This window comes from Hemibagrus wyckioides, linkage group LG26 (genome assembly GCF_019097595.1).
Source record: "Hemibagrus wyckioides isolate EC202008001 linkage group LG26, SWU_Hwy_1.0, whole genome shotgun sequence".
Lineage (NCBI taxonomy): Eukaryota > Metazoa > Chordata > Actinopteri > Siluriformes > Bagridae > Hemibagrus > Hemibagrus wyckioides.
The window spans coordinates 2,974,292-2,986,416 of NC_080735.1; the positions used below are offsets into that span (position 1 = coordinate 2,974,292).

General features: G+C 43.3%; 1 protein-coding gene across 3 annotated transcripts in view; it reads right to left on the reverse strand.

The window, feature by feature from the left end:
* Positions 1 to 12,125, reverse strand: part of pard3ba (par-3 family cell polarity regulator beta a) — a 144,399-nt gene that overhangs the window by 2,893 nt on the left and 129,381 nt on the right. For all 3 annotated transcript variants that reach the window (XM_058380267.1, XM_058380266.1, XM_058380265.1), the window contains one exon: positions 5,593 to 5,663. In XM_058380267.1, coding sequence (XP_058236250.1) covers positions 5,593 to 5,663 — 71 coding nt within the window. The remainder of the gene's footprint in view (positions 1 to 5,592; positions 5,664 to 12,125) is intronic.

Below are 12,125 nucleotides of genomic sequence, written 5' to 3' on the forward strand. Positions count from 1 at the left end.
TACAGCCTTGAACATGAGCCTGAGAGAGAGAGAGGGAGAGAGAGAGAGAGAGACAGTGAATGAGAGAGAGAGAGAGAGAGAGAGAGAGAGAGAGGGAGAGAGAGAGAGAGAGAGAGACAGAGAGAGAGAGAGAGAAGGAGAGGCAGTGAAGGAGAGGGGGAGAGAGAGAGAGAGAGAGTGGAGGGGAGGGTAAAAGGGAAAGATGTAAGGAATTTGTGAGATAAAGAGTTATCATGTCGTAGCAGCAGGAGAGAGAGAGAGAGAGAGAGAGAGAGAGAGAGAGAGACAGAGAGAGACAGAGAGAGACAGAGACAGAGTGGAAATGTCAGAGAGAATCTGAGTGAAGAGATAAAGGAGTGAAGAAGATGATCTTAAGGACTCGAGAGGAACATACATAATAATTCCCACTGCACTCATCTGTCACATTCCCACGGAATTTAACTGGGGTTTCACAAAAGCTGTCATCAGGTCACCTCACTACCACCTCCTCCAACCAACCAGAACTGACCACATGACGGTAACTGCTGTGTGATTCATGTGCTTCGATGCTGCTGCTAAAATCCGGGTCACATGACTCAGGGACGCGATGTCACGCCGTTCCTCCGTTAGCAATCTCTCCACAAACTCTACAGGCTTTAGGACCGAGATAGAGTTTTACATCCACACCACCTTGGAGAAGTTGGAGGAAAGAGGGCGGGGCTTCCGGGGTGTTGGTTTGTTTATTAAAGGTAAACGGGTGGGGGGTGGGGGGGGCTGGTATCAGGCCGCATGGGCCTTCACATCTGTAGTGAGGGAGAAATGAGAAAAGCTGCTCTGTGGTTACGGTATTAAACAAACACACACACACACACACACACACATGAACTCGTGACCTTTTGTAATCAGCAGCTGAACTGTGAGAAACTGTGCTGTGTGCTGATGAAGCAGCATTGTGTGTGTGTGTGTGTGTGGAATAAACTCTACAAAGTGTGTGTAAGAATATACTAGATTTTGTGTGTGTGCGTGTGTGAATACGTTAATAAAATCATGATGAACATGTGCCTGTCTTTGTGACTGACCTCATATGTGTGTGTGTGTGCGCATGTGTGTGCGTGTGTGTGTGTATACACAGCGGACCTTTAATAAATCTCGAGTCGTCTTAACACACACAGACAAGTAGAACTGCGGGAATGAAATGTCACGCAATCAATCTGTCTCATACCACCTCCCATTAACACTCCATCCCCTGAGAAACTGTACACGTCCAATTCTGAGTGTGTGTGTGTGTGTGTGTGTGTGAGAGAGAGAGAGAGAGAGAGTGTGTGTATGCGCTGTACACAGACATATTTTCCATCTTACGACCAGGCGGAAATCTACTCGCATGAGCCAAACTTCTTGCACCTGCCCAAAATCTTCGGAAGGAAATTCCTCTCTGGGTTCCTTGTTTGACCCCCGACCACTTCACCCTTTCTCAGTACAATCCCACACACACACACACACACACAGCTGGTAGTTCAGGAGTATAGGGGATTAGTCTGAAATCAGATCCACTCTCCTGCTTCATTACATGTAGAACTCCATCACCACAGACTCTGTGTTTCTCTTCATTTCAGAAGGAATAAAGTAACGCTGGATTGATTCATGGCCTGAATTCCTCCTGCGTTTTCCTCCTGTAGAAATCGTGGTTGTTGTACGTGGGTCGCGATTCTGCGGCTGCTGATATTTTAGCGTTGGGAGCGACAGGAGTTTCCCCCAGAGGCACAGTGACGCAGACGGACGGCCGAGCTGCGAGGCTTCATTTCCTCAACGCTGATTTCATTACGCTCGCTCTGTTTTGAGGCAAACCACGTTACACTGCGGCTTGATGTGCTCGCAAGCGGAACGGCGGTGGCGACGGAAAACGCAATAAAATCGCAAAGTAACACAATGAAAAGAAGAAATACAGGAATAAAAAAAAAAAAAAAAAAACCCGAAAGCGCTCTTAAAATATCCTGAAAAACGCTAACAAACGACGTCCGCTTCAGTGACGCTAAACGTTTTCAGGTAGAAATGAAACAAACAAAAAAAAAAACAGACCTTAATCCCGATGATTTCTATTGGCTCACAGGATCAACAGAATCTCACACCTCACACATCCTCCTCAGTGTTCTGATGATGTAGCTAATAGTCTTTCAGGAGTGTGTCGTATTGGACGTTAAAACCGTGAACTGTACGATTAACACATCAAATTTTTTCCACCATGTTAAGCTCCGCCCACATGCCTCGAAGTGTATGTAGCTATCACAGGTCTAATCTTGTCTGAAATCGGAGCTAGCATGAAGCCGAGCGTGAAACATGGAAATGAAACTGTTATAAAGGTGTGTGTGTGTGTGTATAAAGTGTATAGTTGGCTTTAGGTTACACATTTTGGCAACTAACGTGTTTATCGCAACTAAAAAAAAATGGATATCTGATCTCAGTGAGGAAAAAGGGGCGGGGCTTTCAGGGGTCAGTTAATATCAGCGAGTTCAAACCTCAGACTCGGCCGTCAATCATCTCGGAGTCAGGTGTCGATTGGACGATCTGAATTGTGGGTGTGGTTTAAACGTTAATGAGTAACAACCTGTTACACGACTTTCTCAGCGCGCGGCTTTCGCACAGTGAGGCTCGGACGCCGCCGAGGATCCTCAGTGAGAGCGTTTAAAAGGAACAGCTACAGCCTGAGGGAGTCCTGTGTGAAGGCTGAACAACCATTAATGCTTCTATTAAATCGCTTGCAGCCTTTCACTCCCCTACACACACACACACACACACACAGTAAAAGTGCACAGGGAAATATATGCTAATGCAGTCGAGGCGCCGCAGCCATTTGAAAGGAAATGGGCTCGAGAGAGAGAGAGAGAGAGAGAGAGAGAGGAGAGAGAGAGAGACAGAGAGAGAGAGAGCCTGAGGGGACGGAGCTACGGACCTCGGCTCAGAAAAACGTGATTTCATCTGGTTTAAAGTGGCCTTTATTGTAGAAGGAGCAGGGGGAGTAGGAGGCACTTTATTTCGGGGGGGACATCACGCGGCGGCGTAAAAAGGAAATTTAAATCGATGCTCTCATGAGTGTCTGAGATTTCAGACAGAAACTCGTACGCTACAGGATTACGTCGTAACACTAACACTACGTTTTTTTTCCATCATCTTTCACGTTTAGATTTTTCCTTGGTTGAGCCGTCCAAGCCACGCCCATTTCCTGTGGTCCTCATGTGGAATTCACCTGTACAGCAGCACACACACACTCCGTCACGTAACAGCAGCGGTGTTGGATCACATCGTCCTCTCTGTGTGTGTGTGTGTGTGTGTGTGCTTGCCGAGGCCTCACTGAACCACTTAGGCTATTGGCCCAAAGCCAGCAGAGCTTTACGGGCTTCCTGTCCAGATCACACTCTCTCCTGGGAGAGGATCAGGTGAATGGCCGGTTATGGACAAAGCTCTCAGAAAAGCAAACACTCCAGATTTAATTAGCCGCTTGGAAGAGGATTAGCTTGTGTGTGTGTGTGTGTGTGTGTGTGGAGGTGAAGGTGTTCCCCAGTCAGCTTCGTAGCAATAAATGGAATATATACCTGTAACTGGATTTAAACAGAAGTGGGCGTGGCCACGTGTCTAAACACTTTCTGAGAAATTCTTCAAAACCTCAGATGTGAAAATCTCACCTGAGTCTCACCAGAGTTTCACCAGAGTCTCACCCGAATGTCACAAGAGTCTCATCAGAGTCTCACCCGAATGTCACCAGAGTCTCACCCGAATCTCACCTGAGTCTCAGCAGAGTTTCACCCGAGTCTCAGAGTTTCACCCGAGTGTCACCAGAGTCTCATCAGTCTCACCAGAGTCTCACCCGAATGTCACAAGAGTCTCATCAGAGTTTCACCCGAATGTCACCAGAGTCTCATCCAAATCTCACCTGAGTCTCATCAGAGTTTCACCTGAGTCTCAGCAGAGTTTCACCCGAGTCTCAGAGTTTCACCCGAGTGTCACCAGTCTCATCAGTCTCACCAGAGTCTCATCAGAGTCTCACCCGAATGTCACAAGAGTCTCATCAGAGTCTCACCCAAATGTCACAAGAGTCTCATCAGAGTCTCACCCGAATGTCACAAGAGTCTCATCAGTCTCACCCGAATGTCACAAGAGTCTCATCAGAGTTTCACCCAAATGTCACCAGAGTCTCACCCGAGTCTCACACGAATCTCATCAGAGTTTCACCCGAGTCTCATCAGTTTCACCCGAGTGTCACCAGAGTCTCACCCGAATGTCACCCGAGTTTCGCCCGAGTGTCACCAGAGTCTCACCCGAATGTCACAAGAGTCTCACCCAAATCTCACCCGTGTCTCATCCGAATCTCACCCAAGTCTTCACCAGAGTCTCACTGGAGTCTCACCCCGAATCACACCTTAGTCTACGTCCTGCTGTAATTATAAAGGTTCATGAATAGTCTCAACTACAGAGGGTCAGATTTGTTCGTCTCTGTCTGCTGTGCAAATTTATTTCCCAAAACATGAGCGGAACCCTAACGTGACCCCCCGTGTCCCTGAGCAGGACCTTACTAAGGATGAATGCAGACAGTACTGGGGTTTGTTCAGCGAGTTCTTCATGTTCTGTCAAGCTCTGTGGTGAATTTCTTTAACAAATGTAAACATAGATTGTTTTTTAAATGATCACTTTTCATTTCTAGATTTTGTGGCACAAGAGCTATGTTGCATCTATTTCTAGATTGGCAAATCATTTTACAGAATTTGTTAGATGTTGTGAATATAGAATATTCTACTTTTTTGCATGTATTATTAATAATAATAATAATAATAGAGTAAATGCAAGCAGCGATTAAGGGGGCCAAGCACTGTTTGTTGACAGAGGAAGAGCAGAATCCATGGAAGCCTCAGAACTTGTTCATAAGCACATCTACTCAATTAGTAGATCCTTCATATCATATATTGCCTCACTTCCTGTTTTCAGAACTTAAACGATCTCACCTCGTTGGTTAACGGTAAAGTCAGTCATGTGAATACATAACTGCTCTTACTTCCTGTTTGGTGTCTGAGAATCGGATTGATTTGTCGCTAGTCTCACAATGCTGTGAGCTAAATGTCATGATGTTTGGACAGAGTTTGTAGCAGAAGAAGCAGGAAAAGTCAAGATGTCCGACTTCCTGTTTTGCAGGTCGGTGCAAGGTGCATAGAAGAGGAAGCTAGTAGGAGTCTGAATTATATAGCACAGTTATAATTCTGGAAAAACGAACACAAAAACAAGCTAAATCCAGTCTGTTTACGGAGACGGGAATGGTGTAGCTGGAAGAAATACATCATGATTTTTATTTCAGGATAATGCTGATTTGATGACGACGCTAACATTTTTAGAAGTTTTGAAAATAGCTTTGAAATGACACACCCGCCACCAACAGCAGTGCAGGGACACGTTGGGAAATAAGGACTGGGTGAGGAAACAGCTAGCAAGTGACGCTAACAGAGTCAGAGTGTGAGTTCAGAAAGAGAAAAACAGTGAGGTTTGTTAAACAGTCTTTAATGATCATTGAGAGCTCTGAGTGAAGGCAAGAAGTGCTGCTACATCTGGGATATTGATCTCACACACACGTACCTGGGTGCAGACGTGTACTGTCGATCGATATCCTCATATCTTGGAGCCATGCGGGGATCGGGGCCTCTGATCTGTAGAGAAGACAGAGAAATAAATTCAATTCTGTTCTGTTTTTATTTCTACGACAATTAGCAGCTTCGCAGAAATCCAGATGTTGATTTTTACATTCAGATCCATAACGAACAAGCCAGAAGACCAAACAGACTCGAGGAACATGTCCACTTCTGACCTCAGAAATCACAGGCAGAGCTGCAGAGTTCTCACCCTAGCAGCATGTTAGAAATACAACACGCTAACTCGTTAACAGCGTTAACAGACAACAGCGTCAACGCTTCCAGATGTTATTTATACTTTTATTATTTATAATGAGCATTAAGAAGAAATAAAAAGCTTTTAGAAGTTCAAAGCTGAAGGCTGGTGAAGGCCATGACTACAGCGTCCAGGTGTACAACAGCACGGAGCCAACTGAAAGGACATCACGACCCGCGAGTGACGATGCGTCCGGCGATGAGCATCAGACATCCTGATTACAGCAGCATGTCTTAAAAAGCACACCTATACACTACTGAGTTCATGTAGAACTTCCCCCAGGAGCGGAATGTGAGAAAAAACGAGGCGTATCTACCAAACATTTTGTAAAAAGTCCATGTTGATGCCCAAAGTCCTCAAAAACCTTTAAACCGTCACGGACCCCGTAAACAGAGTGGTGTGAATGTCAGTGAGGAAAAATGTCTCTGGATGCGTCGTGTGCGCATGCAAAGCATGATCTTTAGACACAAAAGTGTCTTGCAGGGGTTGAATATGGAGAGAGTCAAAAAAAATAAGAGAGAGAAAGAGCAAGAGAGAGAGAGAGAGAGAGAGAGAAGTGTATGCTGGAAAAGGTCAGAGAGATGGCGACTGTGATAGACTGGTACATATGGAGAGAGACGGACGAGGCTTCACTTTTTACTCTCAGATGCTTTCATTCCTATCTCTCTCTCTCTCTCAGCCCTATCAGTCGCTCTTTTATTGTCTAGTCGCATTGAAAGAAGGCGAGTGTCGTCTCTGGAGCTTCCTCCGCTCTCCGTCTTCAGAGCAGCTTTATGAGGAGGCGAGAGATGAATAGACGGGTTGATTGTTTCCGAGACGGTCCTTTACCTCCCTGTAGTTTTCTTAGCAATGCGCCGTATCTCTTCTCCAGCTGATGTGATATTTCATCTTCCACAGCCAGGTCCAAGAACGTTCCGTAACACCGGCTCAGAACCAGAGAGACGGCTTTAAACGTGACGATCGTGTAACGTGGGCGGAGTCTCCAGGTTCAGCGTCTAAAGCTGTGACTTTTAGTCTGAAGTTTTGAGTTTATTTTCTGTTTGATTTTGTCTGTATAAGTTTGAGGGGGTGAAGGGAACGAGTGTTTATAGCTGCTATAAGTTAGATTAAACGTAGCTGCAATGTTAAAAGAGGTTTTATTAAAAATAAAATAAAACGACACACTTCCACATTTATCCAGTGTTCTGCTTGGTACGGATTAGATTCCAGCCCGTTTTATTTCTCTTCTACTGCTTGGTGATGGACGATGTTGCTGATCTTTAGCTATTTACACGCATGTAAATCGTAAAAAACGTGACGTCGGGATTGCTAACAGGAGCTTGAGTCAGGACCAGAGAGCAGGTTCGGGGGAAAACTCGGACAGACAGAAGCCTGGACTCGAGTCGTTAAAGCCGCACTAAACCTCGCCGAAGGGGCAGAGAGGACCTCGGCTTAGGAGTCATGGCAACGGCGCTGCCAGAAAGCAGCCGTGTATGTGTGTGTGTGTGTGTGTGTGTAGACTGAAATCTAGACACTGCGGACGGGGCGCGCTGCTTAGATTTGATTTTGTGCAGGCTGTGAAGTGGATGCAGGAGTAAATAGCAGCGTTTAATCATATCCATGATATTTGGAGCGCATTAAAAATGCATTCAGAAACGTTTAAATAAAACACAGAGCAGTATCTAAAAGGCATTTAGACGCATTAAAAATACATCATGCTGCAGACAAAACCCTGCGATATTTTCATGTCTTCTACTTTATTACTGAGACACTTGACCTCAACACACACACACACACTTCTGTGCATGCAACAGATTAGATTTATAGAGTATTTATTCTGAAGCAGTCACTCAAAAAAACACACACATTCACACACACTAACAGACATAAACTAACACACACACACAAACACACCATCACACACATCTGTGGGGCAAACGCATGCAACAGATTAGATTTATAGAGTATTTATTCTGAAGCAGTCACTCGATAAACACACACACACACAAACATGCACAAACTAACACACTTACACTAAGACACACAAACACACACTAACACAAACATACCCACTCACACTAACACACACACAAACACACATACACTAAAACAAACACACTAACACAAACACACAAACTAACCTAAACACAAACACACACACTAACACAGACACACAAACTAACACGAACACACACACAAATACACACACACTAACAGACAAACACACACTAACACAAACATACCCACTCACACTAACACACACACAAACACACATACACTAAAACAAACACACACTAACACAAACACACAAACTAACCTAAACACACAAACACACACACTAACACGAACACACACACAAATACACACACACTAACACAGACAAACACACACTAACACAAACATACCCACTCACACTAACAAACAAACACACATACACTAAAACAAACACACACTAACACAAACACACAAACTAACCTAAACACACAAACACACACTAACACAGACACACAAACTAACACGAACACACACACACAAATACACACACACTAACACAGACAAACACACAAACTAACACAAACAGACAGACACACAAACTAACACAAATGCACAAATACACACCCTAACACAAATACACACTAACACGCACTAACACAAACACACATACACTAACACACACAAACACACTCCCATACACAAACACACTCCCATACACAAACACACACCATGACACACATCTGTGGGGCAAACGCTCGCAACAGATTAGATTTATAGAGTATTTATTCTGAAGCAGTCACTCAATACACACACTAACACAAATCCACATACACAAACACACACTAACACACATACACAAACACTAACACAAACACACACACATACACACTAACACAAATACACACACTAACACAGACACACTAACACAAACACACATACTAAGACACACAAACACGCACTAACACAAACATACCCATTCACACTAACACACACAAACGCACACTAACACAGACACACAAACAAACTAACACAAACACACACACACACTAACACAGACACACCCAAACTAACACAAATAAACACACACACACTAACACAGACACACACACACAAACTAACACAAACACACATACTAAGACACAAACACACACAGTATCACATACACACTAACACAAACACACACAAACACAAATACAGCAACACACTATCACAAGGCCACAGAATTATCAGTCAGTGGGGTAGATGTTCAGGGGCAGATGTTCAGGGGAAGATGTTGAGTGGTGTTTTGGTCCCAGAGTGATTCAGTTTAGAGTTTTTTAATCAGACAAAAACCAGCTTTGTGGGAACCTTCACTAAACACACAGTAAACAGAAGCAGTGTTTCAGACTCAATAACGCTGTACTGAGAGCAGGAGTCGAGTAGTGCTCTAATAACTAATAACTCTAATAACTGTGTGTGTGTGTGTGTGTGTGTGAGAAAGGCGACTCGTATGTTCTAGCACACAATCGTTTCTATAGTAACAAGAAGTGAGCACATGGAGCAATTCTGGAAGGAGTCTCCAGTGTCAGGAAACTTCATGAAGTAATGTTTCGAAACATTTACAGCATGAATGAAAGTCTAAAGGAATGTACCGGTGGTCCAATGGGTCACATGACTTCTCTGGATTCTAATCATTGTGTGATGAGGTCATTCCAGACTCATGGACATTCTCCATGTTTGTGTGTTCGGAAATGAAGGAGAATTAATACGGCGGTCACTCTGATCATCACTCCTATTCCCGCCTTGGAGAAACCTGAGACGAGCGTGGAGGATCTGTCCGCTTCATCAACAAACACACCACAGCTGTGTGTCCGACCAGCAGCTAGCCGGAGGTTGTGTAGCTACACGCTGTTGTGTAGTGTGTGACGGGCGGAAAAGTGGGCGGAGCAAAACCGACGCACATAACAGTGAGGAAAAACTCAGGAAGAACTATCACAATTAGAACTTGATACTAAGACTAGATTATAAATAATTAAAAAAATCAAAAGAAAATGAAAAAGATAATTTTGTAGAAGAAACGATGCGTACCACAATAAATCATTTAGCTACAAAATGTCTTTAAAACAGAAATAAAAATAAATAAATAAATAAATTTAAATTAAAAAAAAAAAACTACAGTCAATCAGCTGCTTCTACTCCGCTAAAAAAAGGTAAATGACGTGATACCTATTTATTTTTTTATCCAAAAACAAAATCAATACTAAAATGTTATTTTCTTTAAAATGTTATTTTTTTCTTGTTTATTCACTGAAAATCTCCTATTTAAAAAAAGTATAAAATTTGTAAAAATCTTAATTTAATTAATTAAATTGTAACCAAATAAACATTTAAACACAAATAAATAAACACAAATTTTCTCCTAAATGTAAACATTTCCGTTTTTCTTTTTCATCATTTACACAATTGGCTTGAATTAATTTTTGTTTAATTTATTTATTTATTTACTTACGTACTTACCTATTTATTTCTTTGTTTATTTGTTTATTGTTGGGGCTTTGGTGGCTCAGTGGTAGGTTTCTTTCCTACCATGAGGAAGGCCTGGGTTAGATTCCCAGCCAGTGCCCAAACCCCAGCCACTGGATGCAGTGCCGGTCCCAAGCCCAGATAAAAATGGGAGGGCTGCGTCAGGGAGGGTGTCCGGCGCAAAAAACCTCTGCCAAGTTGATCAACAACATTTATTTATTTATTGTTATTGATTTCTTTGGTAAATGTACCGTGTGTGAATATAAAGAATGTTACGTTGTATTTGTTTATTATCCAGCTGCACAGTGTGAAGTGTTGGTTTTCACGGCACTTGTGTAAGTGGTTACTATGGAAACGTGTGATTTAGCGTCCAGGTCCAAGCCCACGCTGTTCCGTATGTGAATCGGATCAGACGTGACTCATTATCTGGTCCTGATCAGACCCCGGCACGCTCGCTCTTAATCACCTTCTCAAAATGGCTGCACCATCTGCTGCTAATAAGTGGTAGGAGTTGGTGGCATGGCCCACGGTGTTCAGGGGCATCGGAGAGCAGCGAGGCAGCGAGGTGGCGACTCGACTCCAGAGGAAACAGAAAATGTGATCTGTTGCTCGTTTGTTTAACTCGAGCACTAGCTCTAACACTAGTGGTGACTGGGACAGTGATAAACCAAATGACACAAAATCACTGCAGCTTCTTGTGCTGCTACAAATAATAAACAAACACCATGGAAGCTGAAATTCCGTCAACGATTACACAGGAAGTTACATTACTTACATTTCCTGTGCTATTCTACCTGCTGCTCAATAATCAGCCTAATTACGCTAACTTCACAGCTCGTATCTTCTCGTCCGTGTCTCGTGGTGTTGGTCTGTACCTTCACGTCTCATCGTACACGACACGTCTGTTTCCTTCTTTGGTCCCCACTTTCCAGCTGGAGTGATGTAATGACGGTAAAAGTCGTGTGTGTGTCTTTTATTGTCGTGTTTCAGGGAAGGTCCTGGTCTATTTTTCCTCCAGCAAGGATATGTGTTATAATTACACACACACACACACAGTAATTGTGACCTTCAGCAAAGCCCGTGCTGAAGCCTTCAATCATGTAGGACATCATGGACTGGAGTCTGGGTGGAGCCGGGTTGGGTTTGTTAGAAAAACAAAACGCTGACCAGCTTCCATGATGCTTCAGGTTTGTGTTTATTTAAAGCTCTGCGTCTGGGAGAAGAGCAGTAGATGATTTCAGGGTTGGAGATTCAGGAAAGGTGGATGAAGGAGATCAGGTTTATTTAAGTGACCTCACGTGCCATATTTTTACTTCAGCTTGTTTTGCGTCTGTTTCCTGTCAACAATATCAATATTTAATTTGATTAAAAGACCACTGTTCATTATCATCGTTCTTTAAATTCCTTCAGACTCAGAGAACATAAAGACAAGTTTGAACCAATCCAGGAGCAGATACGGGACGCAGGACTCCATCAAGGCAGGGTTTTAACACTGTAAACGGAATACTGGACTGTGATTGGCCAGAAGGAGGTACAGCAGCTTTAAGGCAAATTACAGGTTATCGTTTCTATAGTAACAGACTAAACCATCGTCTGTAAGATGATGATCAGAGGTAAGGTTTCAACTCGAAGGGTTCAGATGTCTTCACTTTTTTTTTTAATGTAAATGTAAGTATAAACGGACAAAAAGCATCTTTTAATTCCGCGAGTTTGAGTGTTTTCGTTCATTCCTGATTAGCAACAGATTT